Source organism: Rattus rattus, chromosome 1 (assembly GCF_011064425.1).
Source record: "Rattus rattus isolate New Zealand chromosome 1, Rrattus_CSIRO_v1, whole genome shotgun sequence".
NCBI lineage: Eukaryota > Metazoa > Chordata > Mammalia > Rodentia > Muridae > Rattus > Rattus rattus.
In genome coordinates this window covers 83,018,869-83,045,695 of record NC_046154.1, presented here as the reverse complement: position 1 = coordinate 83,045,695, position 26,827 = coordinate 83,018,869, and the positions used below count along the sequence as shown (strand labels likewise).

At 44.3% G+C, this 26,827-nt stretch overlaps 1 protein-coding gene across 1 annotated transcript in view; it reads right to left on the bottom strand.

Annotated features, from left to right (window-relative positions):
- Nucleotides 1-26,827, bottom strand: part of Cdk5rap2 (CDK5 regulatory subunit associated protein 2) — a 171,848-nt gene that overhangs the window by 9,755 nt on the left and 135,266 nt on the right. Inside the window, exons 26-34 of the mRNA XM_032902842.1 lie at nt 23,355-23,403; nt 20,660-20,838; nt 16,422-16,541; nt 13,066-13,182; nt 10,690-10,879; nt 9,755-9,879; nt 6,601-6,678; nt 5,517-5,782; nt 2,674-2,817 (exon numbers count right to left, since the gene is read on the bottom strand). Of these exons, the coding sequence (XP_032758733.1) occupies nt 2,674-2,817; nt 5,517-5,782; nt 6,601-6,678; nt 9,755-9,879; nt 10,690-10,879; nt 13,066-13,182; nt 16,422-16,541; nt 20,660-20,838; nt 23,355-23,403 (1,268 nt within the window). The remainder of the gene's footprint in view (nt 1-2,673; nt 2,818-5,516; nt 5,783-6,600; nt 6,679-9,754; nt 9,880-10,689; nt 10,880-13,065; nt 13,183-16,421; nt 16,542-20,659; nt 20,839-23,354; nt 23,404-26,827) is intronic.

Below are 26,827 nucleotides of genomic sequence, written 5' to 3'. Positions count from 1 at the left end.
GGGTTTGCTGCTCGGAATCTGATTTTATTTATTTTCACAATCTATTATGTGGAGCTATTCAGTCAGTTTTAAAACAGAAAATTCATCATGAGTTCATTTTCATGTTTACAATTCAAATTCAGGATGTGGTTTGCATTTGTAATTTCATATTTATTCTTCTTTCAGTAAAACTCTCAGTTTCTAATGATAATATGCATTTTTTATTTTATAACATGGGACTCAGCAGGTAAAGGCAACTGCTACCAATCCTGCTAATCTAAGGTTGAGTCCCAAACTCCACATGATAGAAACAGTGAATGGACTCCTACAAGCCAAGTTGGTGCTCAAGCATGCACCACCACACAAAAAAGAAATAAATGCAAAAGAAAAGAATGTATAGGCTATCTTATCACATGAATGTACCAACTTCTTAACATCAGTGTCTGTGAATACTGCCACTGAAAACAGTTGAAAGCTCTGTGCTTTGGGAAGTCTTTTTGCCCTTAGTGTCTCTCTTCTGGGGAGTCAGGTCAAACCAGTGCAGTGCATCACTGATGTGCTTGTCTCTATGGCCACATCTCCAGTGATACAAAGTATGACTGGCTGATATCCCATTGCTAAGAACTTTTAGACATTGCTACTCTCCTCCCATCTTGATGACTTCTATTCATAATTATGGAAAGTTTTATATGGCTCCAAAAGTCAAACCTACACAACAGGGTTGATTAGGAAAATCATCCTCTACCCCTGACCCTCTAAGCTTTCCCTCATAGTCCTGTGAGTCTCCTGCTTTTGGAATTTGTCTACATATTGGTAACCCTTCATATGTATTTCTCATATAAACTGATGCCCACTCCCCAGAGCAGTGTTAGGAGCAGAAGGGGGAGGTGGATTAAATATAAATGGCAAATAAATAACAGAGAAAAGGGGAGGGGAGGCTGTCATGTGCTGAGGCTCGCTGCTGTAAATCTGGAAGTCCGTTTTACAAACACCAAGCAAAAGGTGCTACATGAAAAACAGGCAGAGAAAGAAATGTGCCCAGAAGCAACTTCCTACCACTTTACCAGCAACCACATCAATGCATTTCTGAGGTCCTCCTCTGCTCTGAAATTCTATGACACTGCCATGAACATATTCAATTACCTGAGACACCTTCAGGAAGAAGAGTGAATCATCGTACAGACTGACAGTCTCTAGACTGATCTGCAAGTGGAAGATCAACAGCTTATAAATTTAGTGTATATTTGTGTTGTGTGTCTTTATGTGTGTTTGTGAGTCAGAGTATCTATGAGTATGTCTGTGAGTGTGTATGTTTGTCAGTGTATTTACACACATGTGAGCACACGTGCATACATGTATTAGACACAAACTGGTTCTGTCTACTTAAACAGCTGCTTCTATCTGCTAAGGGCAGAAATCCACTGCACTGAGGGTAGAGGGTTTAGCACAAACATGTTACCTTTAAAATAATTTAAAGCAAGCACTGATTTTGGAGAGTGGAAAGAGATTATTCATTCATCCATCTAGTCATTCATTCATTAGAAAACATGAACAAAACAGACACAGCCCCTGAAGGAAAACAGAGACACGCATTAAGCAAACAAATATGTAATTACAACGTATGATAAGGGCTTTTATGAAATTGAAGATGTTGCTACGTTTGCATGACCCAGGAGCCCTCTTTATTTATGTAACATGTAAGACTTGAGGGTAAGAGGGAGCCAGCAGGGAGGCACAGGACATACACAGAAGGTAGAAGGTCTCATGTAAGCCTCCAATGGAAAAAGAGTCTGTGTGTTAAGAGAAAGCAAAGCCAGGGAGGCTAGAGCTCAAGGGCTCCTATCAGAATTCATTTCTCAGCCAGTGTCCAGCCAGCTAAAAGTGGGCTCAGAAAGCCTACCACATGCCACACAAATGATTATGAACATCCTCTGCTAGTTCCTCCCCAGGACACACTCCTCATGAGAATGTTCAGTACAAAAACCTCATTGGCAGGTTCTGAGACCTGCCAAAACTAATGGTGGTGACCTGAAATGCAAACTTCCTTCCTGCCTCCCTGCTCACCTTTGGAAAACACTTGTCTATCCAGTAATACAAAGTAGGAAATATTCCTCGGACTTCAAGGCAGAGCTATAACTTCCTTTCTCGGGGAGGCTTGTGATTAGCCAGGATGTTGTACAATATGGAAGGACACACATGAGCCCTACTGATAAAAGACAAGACTCCACATGCCTGGTTCCTGACTTTTCTCTCAACTTCTTAAAACAGTTTTTCAATAAAATCCAGATGCCACCAACAGATCAGAAGGTCTAGACAGAGATAGCTAACATGCAAGGTACTGTTAAGAAAATGAATGAGGTGGATGAGGTGGTCCACAAGGACAAGCTGATGTGTGAATCTGTAAAGCTAAGAACAAACCCAGAGTCCATATACATAAGCTTTTAAACCAGCTCCTCAGTCCAGGCCCTGAGCCATTTTCCCTATGTATAAAATATGAGCAGGATAGCATTCAATAATGACAGGCTTGGGATTATTTAACGACTTAGCGTGGCCCAACATCCTGGTGTGATGCCCTCTGACATACCCCTAAGTGGGGCACATTTTCTATGGGCCACTCCTCAACTGGACCTAGAATGAACAGAGATGCAGGACTCTCTGGTGTACTTTAGCCTCCATGGATATGTGATCACCTACCTGGTCACAGTGAAGGGAACACTGGCCGTTGGTGGGGACTGAGACCCTCCAGAAGAGCTTCAGCAACCTGGAGGCTTTTTCCAGGATCAGCTTGGCTGTGTTCATGCTGGAGAGAAACTTGCTCAGAGGCACAGAGAATGAAGCCTACAAAAGATAACAAGGCCATCACAGTCTGCCTTGACAGGGATCACCCACAGGCCAGCACGAATGTCCAATGAGAAAAAGGCTTCAGACTAGGGCTCCTGTCTCAGAAGCAGGAGGGGATTACACGACACTGGTGAGCTATATTAGAAAATAATGGCAAGTTGAACCCAATCATCAACCATAATTTTTAAGCACTAGTATTACCTATTGTTACTAGACCAAGACGAGAGCCTATAGTAGCGCTCTCCAGTCTAGCACAGAGCAAATGGTACAAATACAGCCCAGAGTACAATTCTTGACACATTAGCCAAGGACAGCTTACTGAGGATGGATGGTATCAGGGGCCTCGTGAAACCTCTCTCCCTCCCTGTGCTGGAGGTATCGTCAGGTGGGGAGAGGTGTCAAAGACAAGAAAAAAGAAAGAATGTGGTGCAGAGGAGGAGAGAAACAAAAAGAGGAGGAAGAGGAAAGTGAAAGCATTTCTCATTGTAACTGATAAATGTAAAGGTAGAGATCTGTGTAAATAGCAAAGTGACAAAAAGTATGAAAATTATTCAAAAAAGACAAAGGTGTCTTGAGGTAAGCGTTGCTTAAAACCATACGCACAGGCTCTATAGGGAGTAATGTAACAGGCTCACAGCTATCAAAAGTCCTAAAATGTTCACAGCCTTTGAACTGGGAAACCCACTTCACACATAATCAAAATATGGTCAGAGATTCATACATAAAGATGACACACGAAATTCATATGTTCACAAACAGTGAAAGAGAATAGCCCATGCTATGTCCAAGCAGCTCACTGGCAGCCACTGAAAGACAAGTACTCGAAAGGGAAAGTATTAATATAGGTAGCTGAAATAGATAAACTTCATATTTCTGATCATTTGATAAACTTTATGAATGTTCCAAAAGTGTGTATTTATATTTGTGTTTTATACACATACACACACACCCAGGTATATATAAATACTTGTAAGTGCTGACCTGTAAAGTGGTATTTGAAGAGATGTTTTGTTTTTTGGCTTTTTTTACAATTTCTAGCTTTCAAAGGAAAGATTTTAATCAGAAAAGAACAGGAATCTTATAAATGTTAATTTATTCAATATTATTTATCAGTCCTTAGGGGACTAAATATTGGTTATTTAATGTTCAGCAAAAACATTATCCCTTTTTTCATGAAGCCTATCATCTCATAGAAGATAAAATGCAAATCTGATTGTTAAATATAGTAATACAAAACAACCGAAGCCACCCACAAAGCCGAAGCAAATAGTACAAGAAACTCAACTGTCTTCAGTAAAAGCCCAAGAGCAACTGGGGTAATGATTCAGTAAATGAAGTGCTTGCTGACTGAGCATGTAGACAGGAGTTGGATCTAGAACCATGTAAAAGCTGGGTAAGTGTGGTGGCCATCTATGATCCCAGCAAGATAAGGATGGAGAGTCAGGGGATCCCTGAGCCAAACTTGATAGCTACACCAGTGATCAGTGAGCTCTGGGTTCAATTGAGAAACTGAAAAATAAATAATGCAGAGAGCAATAGATTGAATGTCGACATCAGACCTCCACACATATATGCACCTGCACACATGTAGTATGTGACACCGTATATGTATGAACACCACACATGCATATACAGGCAAAGGAAAGGAAGCCTTAAAAGTAAGGTACAGAAGCTATGATTAGGAGCAGAAAGGTCTAGTACCATCTAGAGCTGGTGGATCTCAGCCAGTGCCTTGGAGGAATTACATAACTGGTAGCTGTCAAACACATGGTAAGTTGTGTCTGTCAGGTACATAAGTCTGTAACTTGAGATGAGGATTCCAGGAAGATGAGGCAGAGGGAAGAAGGAAGTAAAGGATGGGGAATGCTAAGCCAGCAGAGTCAAGAGAATCAGGCTGAAAACAAATATGGAAAAAGGGATCACAGCCTGTGGCCCTGCCTGGTCAAAGTGGAGGGTGTCAGGGAAGAAGTATCTGATGATGGGTAGACTGACTGAAGTGATCCCAGCAGACAGAAGCCCTCAGAGTTGCTGCCCAGAGAGAAGTGAAGTCAGGTGGTCATCACTGTCACAGCAGAGAGTAGATTGTAGACTGAGAACAGTTAGCTTTCAGCATTTCTACAATGGAGTAGTATCACCTCCTTCTCCAGGGAAGTTCTAAGGAGGGAAAAAATATATGTACACACACACACACACACACACACACACACACACACACACACACTCCTTTGGAGGAAGATGACCTTGAGTTAGATGTAGAAATTACAGCATGGCAGTCAGATGTGCTACTGTTCAGGCTGGTGGGGCTCAATACAGTGTATGAAGGGCAGGACTTCTAACTGACCCAAGCAATCCCAGAGCCAACAGGCAGGTCTGCCCCAGGTGGTGGGTGGGTAGAATGACTAGATACAAGAGGACAGAGGAACAAAGAGTGCTAAGACACTGGAAAGAAATGAGAAGTCACACATCAGTACAGCATGTCACTGAGCAGTAGCCATGGTAACCCAGGTACAATCTCAACAAGCTGTCCATTGATCAGTAACAAACTGCAGCTTTCCTATGCAACACTTCCCAGCACCTCCCATTTAGGGTCTTACTGAAGTCCAGGGCACTGCGTACCTTCCAAAGAATTTGACCAACCCTTCTGCTTACTGAGCCAGGAGGAAGCATCTCCCTCCCCAAGACTGGCAGTCAGTTACCTTTGGTCCCAGCTTCTGACTTGTGGGGCTCAGAGCCTCTTGGGTTTGAATATCCATCTTGGCAAGCAGTGTCTGGCCCCAGCTGATCTGCTTATAGAGGGCATCATAGTCCTCAATCAGGCACAGCATGTGGTGGCCACTCTTGCTGGCCCACAGGTGGCGGCTAGCAACCAGGCAGGGCATGCAAGAAGGGCTGGTGGCAGAACTGGTACTGTCACAGGAGAGGGAATCGACATCAGTTCCAGAAAGGACAGGAGTCTCAGAAGCTACAAAAGAAAAGACAAAATGTTAGGTCTTCTTGGGCTTGCACCTGTGTTCATAGCAGCAAAGGGGCCTGGCTCTGTGCCTCCAGCTATGTGTTATCCCATGCTGGGCAAAGATTCAAGTCAATTTAATCAATGTTTATTGAGCACTTACTCTGTAGTAGACCCTAGATTGCCAAGATAAGCCATGTTGTCACCTGCAAGCCAATAGCTCAGGGTCTAATGAGGCTGCAGGAAATATAGTGAGACAGTGAAAGTCAGCCAGAGCGCAAGAGAAAACAATAGTCGGAGCAAAAACAGGTAAGTCCAGGAAGCTTCCTGGAAGATGTGACCCGAGCTGGACCATCAGGAAGCCATATGCAGATAGAAAATCCTGTTGCTTTTTAAGTTCGTTGATTTTGAAGGGTGGCTAGAAAGGTATTTTACAGAGAAGTCTATATCCTTGAGTCTTGAGGAAGTAGGAGGGCCTAGACTGGGGAAAATTAGAAGTGTGAGCATTTTCAAGCACAGTCTAGAGGGTATGGCACACCGTGTGGTTGCCCCACTGCAGAGGGACGAGACTGGACAGCACTGCTGAAGCTGGAGCCCAGAGTCCTTGCAATGCACACTGAGGTGGTTTCAGTTCAACAATTTAAATTCCGTCCTCTGAAGTCGTGCTTGGTTAACACCTGGGCTGGACTCAGTGGCTCAGAGATGATCTTCTAGAGATACAAATCTAAGTCGAAAACCATGGTCAAGCAGTCAAGGATGCCAGGGACACGCTTTCTATTTTGAAAACCCTAATGTCATACCCAACACCAATGCAGTTGCCCAGTTTGTACCTGATTTAGGTGCCATTGCCTGGGTAGATTCAAATAGATCAAATGAATTATCGCTGGCCGCAGGATATTTGTTGACATCTACAAAAAACAAAGCAAGAGAGGAAAATTTGAGCTTTACCATCACCAGCACTAGAAAAGGATGGAATGAGAAATACAGGAGAGTGTCTCACAGGCATCCATCCATTTCAGGAATATGACATTTACTCACTCACACCTTTTCTGCATACCAGCCCTGCAGCAGTACTGTGTATATTCTATTCACTCCCTGCCTGGTACCTTGTGCAGATACCAGGTAACAGAGCTGACAAGCCCAGAGCTTTCTAAGAACCCTTCTGTCAAACAGTAAATAGTTAACCTCATCTCAGGGTCAGGGAGAAGGGCGGGAAGAACTGAGATGGGGCATTCAGGTGAGGGGCTGGCCCCAGAGTGGCTCCCCAGGAGCTCACTCCTGAGTTATCTGTTAAGACTTTTTAGTGCCCCATGGTAAGGAGGGAAAGAAAAGCCGAGTACTGGGCAGATGCAAGGACACAGGAATGAGTCATCATTCAGGGAGAAGACAGAGTTCCTGTAGCTGAGGCCTGGGAACAGGGAAGGACATTGCAAGAGGCAGGGCTTGTACCCGAAGGCTAAGTGACCACTCAAGGTGGTGCGATGTCAGACCAAGTTGTTGTTTTAGGCTGGATGAGTTAGTGTGGAAGCTGCTATAGTGAGCTGAACATGAGAGGAAAATGACCTGCCAAAGGACTTGGGGGTAATGCCTCTGAAACACTTTACTGGGGGTCTATGTGATGCTATGTAATACAGGAAGCACTTTCACACTTGAGAAGCTACTGAACTCTCAAGAGCATAGTGGGCAGAACAAGGCTATAATCTGTTTGTTAAAGAAGACCAAGAGACAGAGATAACCCAGTATGCCAATGGCAGAGCAATGAGTAAGTTCAGATGTTGGGATACGCCATGCAAGTTTCTTCCCATGCCCCACGAGTGGTGTGGAGCAATGGTACTCCAGCAGAGATGTTTTGATAAGACATTTCCCCAGCCTCGGAGACTCCCCTAGTGGGTTTATCCTAATAATGTTGCATAACAGCAAAAGCCATGCTACCATTCTTTAAAAACTAAAACTCCAAATTAACAGGGGAATGGTCAGGTGACAAACAACAATCCATTCAGTAGAAAGCCCATGAGTAAACAGAGGACCATTATGACAGCTTGCTGGCTTGTTCCAGTCCTTGTTGGGTGTGTGGCAAGGATGATTTGATGACTTGACCTCTGCTCCTTCCCCAATATTTCCGGATTTATACAAGTCCACAATCAAATGCAAAACAGACCCACCTGTTTCCAGGAGGCTTCCTAGGCTATACAAGATGCTAAAAGGCAAAGAAGTCGGGGTTCTCACTTAAGGGCAATAAGAGAACCAGTGTTGTGGTACACACTTTGAATCCAGCACTGGAAGGCAGAGGCAGGCAGATCTTTGAGTTAAGAAGCCAGCCTGGTCTACAGAGTGAGTTTCAAGACAGCCAAAGTTTTACCAAAAAACCCTCGATCAAAAAGCAAACAAAAAACCCAAGGCAAGAGAATGAAAAAGCTCTTTGGCCTTGGTGAGCTGTGGGGAAAAGAAAACAGATAAGCATAGCAACAATGAAAGCAGCATGGGTGGCTGAAAGCCCAAACGCCACTCCTGGAGAACCCAGTGTCCAGTCAGTCAGAGACTATGCACTGTGTAGGGATGAGAACTGAGGGCACACAGAAAATGGACCCATATAGCTGCACTGCCACACAGCAAAAAGAGGCAGGTTCCCTACCGTGTTTGTCCAACTGAAGGGACCACTCAGTGACAGACAGGGCCTGAACAGCCAAAGTGAGGGCCCCTTCCTGGGCCTGCTTTGACCCCTGTGATAGCTGCTTCTCCAGCTTGCTCTTCAGTGTGTTGTTAGTTTAACTGCTCATTTCTGCCTGGTCTCGGAGAACCTGTATCTCTGTCAGGAGACCATGCAGGTTGCTGAAAAGATTCTGCCCCTTCTGGCCCCCTCCACATGTCTCACCTCGGGCCTCTGTAGACATACGTAAAAGGAAGCCTTGATATCTCAGAACATCAAAGGTCAACCATCAAAAGGACTCAAGGGCATTTCAAACCACCATCACCATCTAGCTCCCTCCTGAAAACTAGGTACAATTTTAAAAAAACAACTCGACTTTAAAAACAAAAATATTGGCTGACTTAATTGCTGCTATTCCACAGGCTAAGTAAGAGCTGGAAATTAATTTCACTTCTGGCCATAAAAGCCTAGCAAATTGCACACCAAACCCCGAAATTATGTCTAGTAGTAATAAAATCTATTTGGACCAGAATTATAGAATGAAAGGGGATGATTTTAAGGACTACAGTATATTAATAAGGCAGGCACAATAGCAAGACTAAGAGAAGCAACATGAGAAGAAGCAAAAGCTACGAGATGACCCTTTCTAGATAAACTTTCAATAGGGAGAAACCATCTGGAAAATTAGTTTTAGAAAGCTCCCCACTGTGCCTCAGAATTGATTCTCAAACATTAGACCCTAGATTTGAGGTGCTCAGATCTACATTCTCTGGAAGCAGAGTGAACCAAGGCTAACAAGCACCTCAGTGCAATGTCTAACATGTGGCACAGAAATGTCTGCTGGATGAATGAAGGAAAAACTATGACAAAAGTTATTGCTTGGATGCCTACTACGTGCCAGGAACATGGCTAAGATGTTTTAATAAATGGCCCCATTTAACTAAGACAGCATCACACAGTAGGTGCTGCCAGACTTGCTTATGGAGGCAGTAACTGATCCAGTTACTAGTAATATAAGAATAAGCTGAGTTGAAGGGAATGAAGAGTCCAGACTACAGCTTGGCCAAAAGTCAAGAATGGTGATGTATACCTATAAAGCTAAGGCAGGAGAATTTTGAGTTTAAGGCTTGTCTGTGCTTTATAGCAAGACCCTGCCTCAAAAACAAGACTGGGCCAAAGAGTTTGCTTCTAAATACACCTGGTCTGCATACAAGCCACTGTGAGTTTATTGATAGTACAGGAAAAAGCAAGAGTCATGGATTCCCATGCCCACTGCCCAGCTGCTAGGGTGAGCTCACGGCCATGAGATGTTTCAGGCCTTGCCCTGAACACAGTACCTTGCTGTAGCTTCTGATGCTCCTCGGCCAGCTTCTCATACACCTTAAGTTCCATTTGGAGGGACTGAAGCAGCTCGTCTTTCTGAAAGAGCAGCTGCTGTCTTGACTTTGCCTCTTCCTGTACCCTGAAACGATCCCAGCATGGGAAGAGGGGTTAATTCTCTCTCATGGAGGCTTATTCAATTCCCACAGGACAGGTCCAGGCCATCTTAGTCAGAGTATGGACAAAATGTGCAGGGACATGCACGGCTAAGAGTTCTATCCTAGCCACTAGTTCCCGGGTGTCTTAAGCCTCACATTTAATAGACCTTTCAAGTAACCTTCATGGACACTCTAAAGGAAAGTGCCCTCCAATTCCTATAAGATACACTAGGAATGGAACCCAAAAGGCTATCTCTTTCCAGAGGTTCAGAGCTGGGGAAGAGTCAAGACCTCTGCTCACGGATGTCTGGTAGCACACCTAGGAAGGGAAGATGGGTGTGCTGCTCAGACAAAGAGGCAGTCCTATGTGTTGACAGATGGATGAAGACAGAGTCTAAGAGAAAGAGTCTTCATGGCTCACTCAAAGACTCCCAGTAGTTTATACGACTTGGAGCAAAATTGGAGTCTTTACAGGACAGGGGTCCAGAAGGATTAAGGACCCACCTTCCTCTCTTCCTCTCCTACTGTGGCCAGGTTCAGTACCATCTCTGATTCATCACAGCAACATTGTCTTAGGGCCTATGTGCCTTCTGATAACCATGGCCATCTCCAGATAGTTTCAGCTCTTACATGCTCACTATGTACTCAAAAGAGGTCTTTTCAGAAAGCCTGTCCTTGACCATCCCAGGAGAAAACAACACCCAGCCTCCATCATTCTCCTCCTCCTTGAGAGGACCATCCACACTTCTATGATCACAGGCTTAGGCTACCAGAAACAGCTGGGTCAAGCCTACCTGCTCAGCTCTTGGAGGCTGCTGCAGACCTCCTGAGTCAGCTGCTGGTTTTGTCTCTCCTTCTCACCGATGTCTCTCCGCAGTCTTTCATTTTCTTCCCTTACACTGGCATACTCTAGCTGAAGGTGCTCAAGACTCTCAGTCTTCCTGGCCAGGGACTCACGCAATTTTTCATTCTCTTTCTGTTTTTCTGTAAATACCAAAATGAGAAGGGATACCATTTGTTTTTTCCAACCTTATTACACTAGTACAGTGCTTCAGCTCAAGCACTACAAGAATACAGAAAAGAATGAGATTTAATCTGGCATTGATGGTTCTGGCATTCCAATTATCTTATGCATTTTAGGCAGATAAATCTGTCAACATCAAGGCTGCAGATTAAACATCACTGAAATGAAAGGAGCCTGTTTAACTTTCTGTTACATAATGGGCCTTGAAAACCTTGTTACTCTCTGCCTTAGAGAGTATACACAGTGGATAGAGCAACAGGCAGGAACCCAGATGTCAGTAAGTGTGGAGAGCAACAAGTTTCCTGTAGAGGCCCACACAGGAGGCCATGACCTCTGCAGAGGAATAAAATAATCCTGGAGGCTCAGAAAATAATAAGGCCTAGAGCTGGAAGTAAGAGATGGTGTAACTGATTTCTAGTGTGGCTTCTCCACTTGCTGACAGTGACCCTAAGTGATGCTTCTCACTCCTCAGTGCTCCTGGGCAAGGGCAAAGTTGAAGTTACTCTGTGTACAGACCTTGAGAGCAGGAATGGTAATGATGGTAAGTCCCAACACTAACTGTACAGCCACTATAGTAAGCTATCACTTGTCTCACTGTCCTGCATCTTTGCAGCATACTGCCAAGGCAGGTACTGTGAATTTCCTCATCTTCCAAATGAGAAACAAAGGAGTAGTAGGGTTAAGGCTTCCCTTTGGCCATACACATGGAAGGGGCATAGACTAGATGTGGATCTACTCTTGACCAGGATTCAAATATTTCCACGCAACCTGAGGCTCCTCTGGGTCTACACGACCTTGGCACAGCTAATCATTCCTGGCTGGTCCACTCTCCTCACCTGTAACCTGGGCCTGGTCTGCTAACCTCCTCTGATCCTGAGTCACCTTGGGTAATCCTCCATTTCCTGTCTAGACTTAACCCTTGAGGAGCAGGATCTCTGAACTGAGGGCTTGCCGCTCTCCAGCATATCTTTATCACAGCAGCCTCAGTCCTGCTTGTTGTAGGTTTACCCATCTCATCTACCAGACGACAGTCTTCCGATACACAATACAAAGCCTAATTTATTTATCTATCCAGTTTCCCTGTAGGTCAGGATAGAAAAAGGTTGCTGAATGAATGAATGAATGAATGAATGAATGAATGAGCTACATAAGGCCCATTTTTGACAATTAAGGCAAAATCAGTATCCCTTCCCTCAGGACCACGGGTTAAGCTGGCCCACAGCTCTAGCACCTCTGGCTCAGAGACCACAGCAGGGTAATTGCTTAGGCTGTGAAATGCTACCTGAGAAACAGAGCAACTAACCCCACACTCTACAGTCATTCTAAGTATGGGTGATAACATAAGTAAAAGCTCTCTGGCAGCTAAGCTCCAAGAGAAGGAATTAAGAGAAGGAAGGATCTTTATATGGAATGCTGGATAAACTTTACTGATAGGAGAAAATCTTGGGCTGAGATTTGGCAGTATTAAATTTCCAGTGCTTCTCTTCCTCAGTGATGATGGGACAAGAAAACAGAGTAACATGTACTGAGACCCTGGTAGTAGAAACACTGCTAGGGGCTTTCTACCCAACTTTTCCCAAAAGCTAGGTAAGACATAGGAATCCTTTCTGTACCAGTTTCTTAGCTATAAAACGGGAATGCTCTGTACAACTAATATACAGCTAAAGGTAGAAAGCTGTCAGAACTACTCCATTAAGGACTGAAGGAGCTCAAGGGGTTTGCACCCCCATAAGAAGAACAATAATATCAACCAACCAGACCCCCCAGATCTCCCAGGGACTACACCACCGTCCCAAGAGTACGCAGGGATGGACCTATGGTTCCAGCCACATATATAGCAGAGAATGGGCTTGTCGGGCAACAATGAGAGGAAAGGTCCTGTCAAGGCTTGATGCCCCAGTGTAGGGGAATGTCAGGGTGGGCAGGCAGGAGGGAGTGGGTGGCTGGGTGGGTGGGTGAGGGAGCACCCTCACAGAAGCAGGGGGAGGGGAAATGGAATAGCAGGTTTCTGGAGAGGAAATCAGAAAGGGGATAGCATTTAAAATGTAAATAAAAAAATATCCAAGTAAAAAAAGATGTCAGTTCCAGCAATACTTTAAAACAAGGGTGTAGGGGCTTAGGCTGCTGGTGGCCTGTGATTCCTTACCTTTGGACCCCTTCTCGAGCATCGTACTGAGGGTCTCATTCTGTTTCCTCAGGAACTGTATTTCTGATGTCAGAGAATTGTGCAGTTCTGAGCTGTAAGCAGAAACATTTGTAGAGCCTGTAGGAACACACATGAACAGTGATTTATAGAGTCTTCCAAGGAAATACATTCAAATAATGAAGAAATACAGCATGTAATAAAAGCCATCCCTGTGAACCATGTGAACCATACAGCTGGAGCCTAAAGGGTAAGGACAATGATCTTAAAGGGGAGGCAAGAGGAGGCCTCCATATTCCAACTGCCCCAAAGATAAACAAAGGTGAGTGCCAAACCATAGCAGGGTAAGAGAGGACAGTGGCACCATCTTAGACAAGTGCCTCTAAGGCCTTTGACCTTGTCTCTGAGGTAGCTCTCCCTGGTCTTTCTTACTCTGTCCCTGCCTTAGAATAGGACACACTCCAATCCCTGACCAGCATCTGGGAGCTGTCCTAAACTTCCCTTTTCCCTTTGAAAGCAAGCAATCACAATTGCTGATTTTTCCTGAGAATGCCTCAGCCTAAGGCAGACTCTCAACTATCACCTAGGCCTTAGCACGTTGCCTGGCTTCATTTTCCTGCTGTTTTACCAATAAAGTTATCATCTGCAGCACAATCCTTTCTTGGTGCCCTGCCACTGCAAAAGATGAATCAAATGAAACAAAAGGTCTAACTTTTTAGTCTCAAATTCAAGACCCTCCATGGTTCTGCTCCAGTGCCACAGTATATTCTGTTCTTTCTGCACTCTGACCCCAGTGCCCAGAACATGCAGGTAACCAGATGAGTTTGGGCTCTCCACATTCCTTTCCCCTCCTAAATCATACTCTTTCAATTCCTGGCTTAATGTGCCTTTCCTGAATGCACAGTGTAGAGATTGGGGTCTAGAATTAAACAGATGGAGGTTACATCCCTGTCACCAAGCTGCTGCCTATCTACTGAGAATTTACCGCTGTATGGCAGTCAGCCTAGAGGATGTCTCTTGCTGGGCATCTCCTTGGCCTCAAACCTCAGCACTTCCCTCTGCACAGCTTTCTTGTTTGCACCTTGATGGTCCTCCATTCACAGCTGCCCTCCAAGCATCTACAGTGTGCCCCATGTCTTCTCCATGTGGCAGGCAGATACTTCCTCCTGGCTTCTGTGCTGATTTAGTTCGCCACAACCAACATGCCAGATCTCTGTGTTCCCAGCCATCAGGTGAGCATGATCAGAGGCCTCTGGCAACCAGCGAGACCTAAGTGAAGTCTGCTGAGGGCTTCAAGGAGATTCTCCATTATAGAAGAGAGAAGCCCAGGCTCTACCTTCCCATGCTTTGGACACTGTCCTGGGAGGGTGGGATGGTGACACCAAATAGTCACCATAGATATCAGGCCATCCCTGTGTCAGGGCTATCGCCCTCTGGGGTTCTTGCAACCAGCAGAAGGATAAGCAAACACCCGTTTCACTGCTTCCTCCTCACACTGCTTTTGAGCTGTCAGCACCTGAAAGCATCCTGGTATGCAAACAGATTGCCTGTGGTGTCCACACCCCTATAAGGAAGGGGCAGTTAGCTCTTCTAGAAATATTCTTCCTGCTCTACAGAACCTTTTTCACTTGTGAGTGAGTCATGCCAAATGAAGTCGAATTAATTTTTATTTACAAATGTCTCTTTACACCATCTCCCCCTACTCGTCACTAGCCTATCCCTTGCATGAGGCAACTTCCATAACTTCCCCCAGTCATGGTTAGCAACATAAAAGTGCATATGCTGTTATTCCATGGTTATCATCTGTGCTAGTACCTAGGGGAATGGTGAGTGAGGCCACAAGAGAACAAAGACTAATCAGACTAAGCAGCAGAAATTCTAATAACTACACTGATCAACATCAGGGTAGTTACTAGAAAATAAATAATAGGTCATAAAATAGCCCTGATTCCTCAAACATAAGTAGGCCCAAGTGGCATAGTGAGGACCACCTCTGGAATGCTATGAAACAAGACTTCCTTGGCATACCACCTCTGCAGTGAATCCAGACAACTGGCAGTGAGCTGGGGGCCCTAAGGCATGAGCTAATGTTTTTTGGCAACTTCTCTGCACCACATCATAAGGAGTCCTGTCTCTTTCAGACCTACTCCCAAGATGAACATTTCACCTTACATGGAGGCACAACTGCTTTTATTTTTGTCTTTCCAGAGACTGAAACAACATGGTGAGAACAGCACGTCTTCCCATGCACATAAATACTTTATGAATGCCTTTTTGTAAACTTCCCTGTCAGAGGAAATTACTCTCCAGAGCAATTTGGGCTCCATTGTAGCCAGTGGCCATTTGAACCCCCAAATAATTCTATAATTAGATTTGCTGGGGAAAATGTAAAACGGAATGAATCTAACACAGGCATTACCAAGAGTGAACATGAAAGGCCTAGGCATGTATTCCTTTCTCATGTTTGACATAACTAGTAACTCTGATTAATCAAATTCCCTAGAGAGGAAGGAGAAGGATGATGGATGCATGGGACAAGTGGAAGCACAGTACAAGAGCGGGAAGCTTCTTGAAAACTGTTGCAGAAACTGCAGACCTCACAGAACCCTGGAAGCTGCCTTATGTGTGGACTAGAAAGCAATGAGAAGTGGACCAGTGTACGGCCTTTCTAGAACTCAGTGATACATTTCCAAAATGGCATCAGGGTCTTCATCCATTGCAGATCATTGGGCCATGTTAATGAAATAAGTCACAGTGATAAAAAAAAAAAAAAAAAAAAACCAACAACAACTGTTTATTGAGAGAGCACTGAGCACGCTGTTCCTGGCACTGCCTCATTTACTATTCTATGTCAGAAAACAACTAAGACTAGATTGCTCAACATCACAAAACCAATCTACAGAAGAGCTACATCCACACACAGGTTAATCCAACCAACTTAACACAATGAAAGTGAGGAGGAAAAAAGGAAGGAAAGGGTTAAAAAGCACACAGTGGAACTGTTAGTTTCTAAACTTTGTAAATGAGTGTCTTATAGGTATTCAGTTTTCAAGGAAGAGCAAACTGTTGTTATATGGGAATACTGTTTGCCACCTTTGCCATGAAAGATTTGCCAGACTGCTATATGCTGAGAGGTTTTGGTCCATTATTGATGAAAAGGCAAAACATGGTTCTATTCTCTTTTAGAATCCCTATTTATACCTCTAGGGTGAGGACCCAGGAACAGCTTAGGACCCCAGAGGCTTGCAGACCTCTTCAGCCCACCTGGTGCACAGAGAGCCTCTTTAGACAAACACAGTGTGGCAAGCCCCCCAACCCCACCCACCCAACTCCTTACCCTGGACACGGCCCCTCCTCACCTTGGTCAGTCTCACATCCCTGCCGTTCCAGCTGTTTCCGGAGCTTCTCATTTGTTTTAATAGATTCTTCCAAATGCTTTCTCAAAGTTCGAATTTCCTGTATGTGTTCCATTAGTAAGTCTGTAGGAAGGAAGAACATTTTAAATTTGAAGTATGAAGCCCCCAACAAATTGAATAATTTATAGATTATGCAGAGATCTTGAAATTTCAACAGTACTGGATATATGGAGAGAGTCGGTAGCTGGCAATTCTTTCCCAAGCTTGGGGGAGGCCAAGCTCTTCCCCACCAGCCACATCTCCGTAATGGCTCTCTGCAGCCCTCCACGAGGAAGCAACTACATCACACGCAAAAATTATGCTCCATACAATTTTAATGCTAACTGTAATGTAGTCTTTTATTCTTTTCAATATCAAATATTAATTTAAAATCTTCCTTATGGTAAAACTAACAGATTACTTTCAAGTCAGCCTGAACTGCCTGAGAGTGGATTAAACTACCTTCATAATGAATCCAGATATTTTTCAAGACTAGTTTTTTTCTTTTTGGCAAGGAATATGTTATTCTTTACCTATCACTCATTAATTTCTAGACTTAAAAGAATGCTAGTGAGCAAGGTAATATAAAGTGTGTTTTTGAGATCACCCGCTGTGTACATATAAACGTGATGTGCATGCGGTGACCTTCTGGGGCTATTTATATCGTTAGGTTTAGGAAAGTTCTCCAATGTCATTTCCCAAATAGCTCTACTTTCAGAACCCTATTTAAGGAGCTCATGTGAAATGCTCACAGGTATGGCCAGAATGCATGAAAGTATGAGTCAGAGCTTTAAGTGTGACAGGAAACTAACAACTCAAATTGTTCACTGAACTCAGGTCCATTAGCTATGATGAGGAATTACACAGCTATTAAATTATGGTACAAAAACTATAAATACCATGGAAATGTATTATTGTGTTAAATTTTAAAAGATATGAAATAGGTTACAACATAATCGCAGCTCTCTATGTAAGAACGTAAGGATAGCAGAAGCAAATATCCCAAAGAAGCAAATACAAAGAGCTATTAATTGCATTTACTTCAGGGTGATAGATTTCAGGTCTTTCAAAACCCCCATTAGACATTTTAACACATCACATAATATATACAAACTTATTTTTTTCCAAATTTCCTAGGATGAACATGCATCATTTTTTTTTACTCTCTGTACATCTCATTTCAGCAAAGAAAGAGGGAACACAGTTTCACTCTAGAGGTAGATTTCTAGAGTCAGTGTTTAAAACATAATCACATTAAGTATCCAAAGGCAAAACTAATGTCTTTAATTCATCAATTAGGGTACACTCAGTATGTCTTAGTAATGTTTGTTTTAAAACATTATACTAATGTTATGACCCAGTTTTAATTCCTCCAAAATGGCTTTCATTTAAAAGTAGCACAATGTTACAGATCTTTTCCTAATTAAATAGTAATTTTGCCATGAATTTGAATGTTTATGAGATGACTTAATTCCCAGTCCTTCAGCTATCTCCTATTAATGCCAGAAGTGTGGCAAGTCATTTGGTGGAATGTCTGCCTCCTACTGCAGCACTGCAGGGAAGGTTGTCTGTGAACACTCGTGGTGTACCCATCACTGGCCCTCCCGGCCCAGCCTTGAGGCCCCTGCCAACCTTCTTCCAGAAGCCCTTCAGCCCAGAGTCAACCAGGAGCTCACTGGTTTGAACTGCACCCTTCCTTGCTGGTTTACATGAGTCACACAGTGCAGGCTGTAGGGTGATGTTGCTCCAAACGAGCCATCTTTCAGAGTCTGGCTGGGAGTGAGAATTCTCACATGAGCTGGAGGGTACACTCCCAGTGGAATTAGATACTATGTATTAATTATGCAGCCATCCTGAGAAGAAAGAAACACTATACCAGCCTTTCCAAAATGGGAGAAATGGATCTACCTGTCTTAATAGTAAACTCTTCCAAAGTGTTAACTCATAAAACCCATAAATCTCATAAAGAGCTACCAGGCACAAAAATGAATGAACAGGAAAAAATGTGTCTTCAGCCAGGTAGTTCAAATTTGCAGAATCTATATTAAGAAAATGCTCTCAAATAAGAAGGCTTTGTGTTGAAGACGCCCCTGCAGCACTGTTTATAATTTTGAACTTCTAGAAATGACTTAAATGCTGAGCCCTAAGGACAGAAGGAAAACTACAGTTCAGTCATTCAAAAGACTATTCTAAAGCCACTAAAAGTGACATTATCTAACATGTCAGAAAGTCTATGATAGAATGTAAAGTGAGCAAAGAAAAAAAATGCTAAATTGTCTCTCTAAAAGGAAAAACAGATGCAAAGACAAAAAGGCAGAAGAGAAACAAACCAAACAAAGGAAACAGTGGATGTACTTGGACGGCTCTAGAGAGCTGGGCTCCTACTCAAGAACAGAGCTGGAAATACGCATGAGCAGCAGAGGCAGCCCAGCATATCCTATGCAGAACAAAGCCAGGAGCCAGGCCTGAACTCCTAGAAAACTTGGAAAAAAATAAAATTTTTATCTATTATCTATTTTATCTTATACCTATTACCATATTAAAAACACAATACAGTGAGAGGCTGAAGAGAGCTCTGCCCAAGGACACAGAAAACGAGGGATCACATTCCCTCTGAATGATACAGTGGCTTTGTCATAATGAGTACTGTATTCCAGCACTCAATCATATTGGGGAGCATATATTCTACCCAAGTGACTGAGCCTCATGAAGCAGTCTCACTATATTGGAAAAAGACTGAATGTCACAGTGAACATGGCACAAAGGGTGGAAAATAATCCAACCTAAAGTAGATGAGGGCAGAACGCACAACCAGAAGTAACAGAGAAAACAAGAACTCACAAGTTCACAAAAATCTGACAGATACTCCAGAACTCCCAGGAAACTAGGTCCATGTGACCGGCTAGTGGCTGGCTAGTGGAAGACCTAGCTGGTCCCTCAGTTCTATCAAGAATGTCATATTCTAAGTATGTCTAAGATGTGGAACAGGAGTGTTCAGAGGAGATTCAGGACACCATGGGCTAAAGGTCTGACTCTAGTCTCATTGATATATTGGTAGGACATCTCCAACCAAAAGAAATCTAGCTGTGTAAACCAAAAGCTTCAAATATTTCTGAAAGCAATGGTTTATGTAGTTTAGGATCAACAAAAATTTTTTTTCAGTGTTCAGTTTGTGCAGCAGAATCCACAGTGATGCTTTGGGGAGGTGGGGGGGGCGCTGGAATAAGCAGGAGATCAGAGACCATTGAGAGATGTCCGGATCACACTCATCATCTTTGTGCTTCACAGCAGAGCTGTGCAAATGGAGGAAGACACACCTTACACAGCTACAGATATTCACTATTTAGCTCTTTGGTAGAAAAATTTATTTAGCACATCTGCTTTGCCTCTATGGTCCTTTGAATGTTTGAAATATATGGAATGACAAGCACTAAGTCTAACTTCCTACCCAAACAGAAGAAACTGAGATCGATGGTAAGGTGAAAGGAGACCGGGGACAATCTCTGCGAAGCTGATTTGGCCAGTTCAGTCCATATACAGAGGAAGAGCAAGGCAGAACATGTGTGTCTCTAAAGTCCTACATTGAAGACCTCAGCACAGATGTGATGGTATCAGGGGATGGAAGCACTGGATTATAAGGATGCAATAACTTATTAAAGGATTAATGTCCTTGTGTCATAGACCACACGGAGTTCCCCTGACCTCTCAAGGATTCAAGTGGGAATAGGATCCTCCCTAGAACTCAACAACATTGCCTATAAGGTACCCTGAGTTCTGCTTTTCACACACCAGAAGTGCGAGGCGAGGAATGGTTTGTGTTGCCTGCAGTCCCCAGGATTCACCTGCAGCAGCCTGAGTGGACACAAACAAAGGGCCTGACCCTATAGTCAAGAGTCACACCTTAAGGAACATGTTTCAGGATGTATAGAAACCAAAGAAGGCAACAGCGACAACACAGTCTGTGAGAAGAGCAGAATGGGAAACCATACAAGTCGTCAATTAAAAAGCAATCAAGACTTCTTCACTGCCACCCCCACTTTTCACACCATGGGTTCTTCTAGTGATAAATCATCTACCATAAGCAGCTCTGGTCCTCAAAGGCTCTCCCTTCATTGGTAAAAATGGTCAGACATCAGCCCAATATTCTCACCAGGGTAAGACAGCCTGGCTATGCCTCAGGTGCTTAGCAACCTTTCACTTACCTTGAGGAAAACGGCTCGCTATTGTTGGGTACTTCTCAGTCTCACTGTCTGGCTTCGGTTCTCTGGACAGGAAGGACTTCTCAGACATTTCATCATCTGACAGAGCATGAGAGGCAGAAGGCTCAGGAGATTCAGGCAGGAGATGTTGGTAAGGCAAGTTGTCTTCTTCAGTTCTTAACCTTCAAGGTTGCAAGACAAGTCATTTCCAAATACTGCCTGCTGAGACTATCTAGTGTAGACTATATTTATAAATTGATATACAAATATATGCGTAACAATTATAAGAAAAGAGTAAGAGGCTGTGACTGTGAGAAGGGAGGGAACATGGAGGAATTAAAAGGAAGAAGCTATGATATAAATAGAGTACTCATATGAAATTCTCAAATAATTAATAAAAATAAATTAATTTTTAGAATTTAAAAATGAAATGTCATATTCTGATCCCAAGGTTTACCACATATTTAAACACTTAGGGCTATTTTTTTGTGACTGGCTATCCATGCAACTTCAGCCCGCCCATTTGTTTCCTTATAACATTAAGCAGTGACATTCTGAAAACAGAACAGGCTTGAATCAGGACACACACATCTGTGGTACCTCTGTCTGTTCTAGGTCTTTATTCGTCCTCACAGACACCCTCTAAGGAAGAACTCACCATTGCTCTTGACAACTGAGGCAGTCAAAGCTCATCATGAACCAGGGGCCATCTCAGCTCATAAGTGGCATCACTCAGATCTGACCTATGGCCTATCTGGCCCCACAGACTCAGGAAGATGTGAGAGTCCATCCAAATCTATGGGATGGCTGTAGACTTAAAAATCTGAAAGTTTTCATGATCCCCCCGCAGACATCACATCATCATTTTGGCAATCATTTGGTTAGTAAGCTGTATTTGCAAGGACTGGCTAAGCCACTAGGAAAACCCACCTGAAGACTGTGAAAAGCCCATGTGAATCTCCCTTATAAATAAACTCCTTAATTTAAGTTCTTTGCACTGCCCCCGTTCCCTAGTACTTCTAGTCAGTGGCCAATCTCATTATTCATGGACTTAGACAAGAGCAAAGGACTCTGAAGCTGCAGTGCACACATTAGCTGGTAAACACTAGTGTAGCTGTGCCCAGAGAGTGTGATGGACGCCAGGCTTGCTGTTGCCCTTGTGAATGTACAGCAGGGCCGAGCACCCACTTCATTAGCTCATTAGACCTGAGTGTTGAGTCTACAGCTGAAAATGGAGGAGAAAGAAAAGCAAAGCTGCCAGAGATGGAAAGGAGGCACACCCAGTTGAAGAGGATAGAAAGAGACTCCTTGTCTCCCGACCACTGAAGTGGCATCTTTAGCTTCAGAGGCCCCTGTTAGTTGTACTGGGCTGAGAATTCCTAACACCGCTTCTGTGGACCACTCAGCGGGCCCACCTTACCCCTCCAGCCACGTCTCCTTTGCATCTGCCATAGACATAATCCAGGGAGGTCCCTATACCGCTGCTTTGATTTTTCAGATCCCATGACTAAGTGGGACCAGCACTACACAATGAAGGATGCCTTTCCATCCCCATAGCTGCCAGCATGAGTGAAATAAAAATGGATCCCTAGGTTGGACCAGGAGGGATCTTTGGTGATACTGCAGAAGGAAGAGTACTTCTTCTATGACTACAGATGCCTTGATAGGGACACCTCCTTGCCTACTCTCTGTAATGATGCTGGTGGCCTCTGTGATACCAATGAAATCTATGCTTCTGCATCCCAGACCACCTATTTCTTCATTTAACTGCCAGGACCTCCAACAGCCACGCACATGAAAGAAGGTGTCCCATAGCATTTGGAGCATCAGAACAGTTGGACAGAACTAGGAAGTCCTTAGCACAGCCAGTTGTCCAAAAGAAAGTATACAATCCATGGTTTTTTTTTGTTTTGTTTTTCTTATCCTGAAAAGGCAGCACAGAAAAACTGGTGCCAGGGCAAGACAGACTTGAGTTCTAGTCCTAGCGCTGCCACTCAGTTGCTGGTGTGTAGCTCTGACCCACAGCCTCCTCCTCAGGAACAGTTTGCCTTGTGGTGTCAGAGCAACAAGGGCAAAACCCAGTTGGTGCTAGACAACGCTGTTCTCTTTGAAGAAGGGTGAGCTAAATGGGAAAGTAGTACAAACCATGTCACTGCCTCATGTAACTATGTCAAGTGGCATGGCAAGAATAGTTATGATCCTGGATCAGAGAGAGACATAGTGTTGGCAAAGTACCTCGTCATTTCTGCTCCAGCTGCCTCTGAGGAATGGCTTTCCTGCTGCTCAGAGAGGGTGGCCGAGTACAGAGCTACGCAGAGCCATAGTCAGGAGAATAAGGAGCCATGGAGCAGGAAGATGGTAGGAGGTGAGGGAAAGGGAAATAATCAGCTGACACGTGCTTAACAGCCAGGCATAGGACAACAGTGGGACCATCCATCAGGTACCTATAGGAAGATCTGCTTGCAGTCACTGACAGAAATACCAGAAGTCACCTGAGCCCGATGTGAAGCTGCAGTATCTACAGTGGTGGACTCTGGTTGTTTGTTGTACGGCCACTGTTGGTTCTGTGGGTATTGGCACCTCATTTACATGAAGCAGCAAAGTTACAGAAAGAAAGGGAGCCTTAAGTTAAAAGAACTGGCAAGGAAAGCGAAGCTGGACAGTCCTGGGGGTTTCTTAGTAACTGCTACACACTCACCTCCTTAGCAGTTCAGTCTGGGGATGTGGTTCCACTCTGGCTGACTTTCCTGGAAGCAGAGAGAACATCAGAGGATGACAACAGTTTTCAAAATGGTTTGCTGGTACTTCCTTGTTCAGGTATTTGCAGAGCCAGGGACATGTCTATTTAAAGCTACTGAAAGCAATTAGACCTGGGGTATGGGACCACAGAGTTCAGTTTTCTCATACTAGCTCAGGCACTGGGTCCAGATGACAGGACTGAACCGAGAAAGCTGCCACAATGGTTTCTCTGGATGCCGCTCCTTCCTACCTCTCAACACGGATAACAGCAGGGCCTAGTTGCAAAGGCCTGTCATCCTAGCTACTTAGGAGGCAAGGCAGGAGGATCCTAAATTCAAGCCAGTTTAAGCAACTTAGTAAGACTGTTTCATAATAAAAAAACACAAGATGGGCTGCCAGGTCTAGGGAGACACCTTAGTCTGTAAAGTGCCAAACAAACACGAGGACCAGAGTTTGACCCTAGCACATACCAATATATTTTTTTTTAAGCAGCAGTTTATGCCTTTAACTCCAGCACTGTGGAGGCAGCGTCAGAAGATCCCCAGGGCTTCTTGGACAGGCAGTCTAGAAAAATCAGTGACCCCCAAGATGGATGATATGGAAAATAGGAAAGACATGTAACATCCACCTCTGCCCTCTACTCCAGCAGCTGCTACCTCAACACACACACACACACACACACACACACACACACACACACACACACCTGCACAAACACTTGTATAAATAAAGGAGAGTTAGAGACTGAGCATAGTGGTCGAGTGCAGTACAGCATATGTGAAGTTCTGGGTTCCACCCCTGTACCATAGAACATAACACAAATACCCTGTGACTCTAGCAAAGTCTCTGCTCATCATGGAGAGTGAGTAATAGAGTCAGAAAGCCTCCTTTTTCCTGCCCCTCCCCGAAGCTGGCACGATCTTGAACTGCTTTCTGTTCTCTCTCCCATGCATGTGGGTAGAGACGATGCGGACTTCATTTCTGAACAACCCATTTTAGTATATGCATTTCTCCTACTAAGTTGGCTTTAGAAATCTCCACTGTGAAGATCATGCTAACATTCTATGGCAGGCACACATGGACTGTATCTTGCAGTTCCCTAGCGGGTATTTAGGTCATCTCCAAATTTTCATTTTAGTAAATAAATGACACAAATATATCTGTGCACACGGCTTTATCTGCATTTAAATTATTTCCCTAGGAAAGACTCTCAGAACTGGGATTAGTGGGAAAGCAGTATTGAAAAGTGCAGTTGAGTGCAGTTGAAAAGGCCACTGTCAACAGCAGGGGAAATGACTAACAGAAACAACAAAAGAAAACAAAATAAAGCACAGGATGCTGTTGGGAAAAAGACGCTGTGCTCTGTTCTTGCGTGTCATCGTTTGAAAGGATGCACAGGCCCAGATTTCAAAGCAACTAACAACTTTATTTTAAAAATACTTCAAAACTCTGGAAATTGCAGACCAGGATAAGCTCTTTGAAGAAACTGATGCATGGCTAAAGAAAAAAAAAAAAAGAGCCCTTCTATCGTTGCCTTGAAAAACGAGACTATAATTAGACTTCACCCACAGTGCTCTAAACTCCTGAAGGCAAAGTCCCCAAACATCACCCGTGAGGAGAAAGAGCACTGGAGCAAGCGGGCCTGTTTTATATCGTGATTCAGCTTACGGTTTCACAGGCAGGACTGCGCGGCAGGCAGGCAGGCTCCGTCTCTTCCCTAGCAGTAAGATCCCTACCTGATCCTGTACAGCGCTGTTACCCACAGAAAAAGACACATGCCCCAGTGAGGACGCTCCAGTCCCCCAGTACCATTCCATTGGAATGTACTCTCTGCCTTGGGCTCACTGTAATCCTGGAGTGCCAGCATTTGCCTCCATTTCCCTGCAGGAAGTACAAGTACAAGGCTGTGCTCCACTCTCATTTCTCTGCAGGTTACAGTTCAGAAGCCAGCAGCCATGGCAGGTATTGTCAATGATCTATGCCTGGATTTCCTTGGTCTTACCTTTCCCGTCCTAGGGAGACTCTGTGGCTTCTAGAGGTTGGCAGCCCGCCAGCCTGCTGGATGCTCTAGAGTCTCTAGTGCCTATGTCTGCCTCCATACTCCTCCTCAAAAGGAGAAAGTCACGGCTGAGCCAGATCTCAAAGTCCCAGAGTAAAGGACGGTCCCTGATAGGTCAGACACCTATCTTGTGAAAGAGCAGCCTAGTTGGCACTGGGGCTGCCCACCAGCCTTCAGCTGATTAAAAGCCTCCAGCTTCAGAACTCAAGACATGCCACCAGCCAGCCATGGCAACAGCTAGAAGCTATCCAAGCAAACACAAGATGGTCACCTGCTCCATGGATATCACTGCACTGAGAGTCATCTCCTTCATGCACATAGCAGATGTCTTTGGTCTGGGATAGCTGAAAGTATCCTGATCCTCCCAACCATGATCCCACCTTAAAACAATCAAAGATCTGGCCTCATGCCCACAGAAGGACGTGCCTCCGTGCCACCAGCAGAGTGGGTTCCCTCAATGTTAAATAAAAGATCTTTTGAGTAGCTTGTATTACATCCATTCCCCCATCACAATAGGGTCCTTTTAAAGTGAAGTGACAAATGTCTGTCATTGGAGGATTCATGAGGGGATCGTAACAACTGATAAACTGAGTTTCTTGGTGGAAACTGCCTCCACATAGGTAGCAGCAGACCATCTGTCAGCTATTGCAGGAGCTTGGGATGCATGGCATGAAAGCACGGTTTCCATCTCTCTGGCAAACCTAAGAACTGTGAGCTCTTGCAGTGAGGGAGTATCATGTTTTAAAACAGACATTAGAAAAGAAAGAAAGCCAGCTCTCCCTTTCTTGGGTGACAAACAAGAAGATCACAATGAGAAAATGACTTATGAATGGCTGAACCAGGTTGTCCCCTGCCGCTCTTCAGAAGCCTCTTCTTCCTCACCCAGACTCCATGTGTTCCTCACACTCAAACCCAAGTGTCTGGCATCTCCAACTCACACCCATGCTTCTTCCTTCCTGTCCACCAAGGCTCTTCCCAGGAGCCTGGCATACACCAAGGATATAAGGATGGATGCAGAGCTGTCCTCTCTGCCCTTGGTGAGCTCACCTCCAAGAAGCTGGTTACAGGGTATGGTGATGAGGGGCAGCATGGTGGTGGTGATAAATCCAGAGAAGGCAAACATAGTCCAGCATCAGCCAGAGGGGAAATTAGAGGAGGGAGAGTGGGGGAGCTTTGTGCCTCCCAACACTGCCCTGCCGGTTCATTTGTTTGCATTTAAGACAGGATCTTCTATGTATCCCAGGCTAGCCACAAACCCACAATCTTCTTTCATCAAGCCTGATTGCAATGATAAACTTGTACTACCATGCTTGGCATCCCAGCTACATCTTTGAAGCAAAGACTACATTATATAGGGGAAGTGACTCCACAGT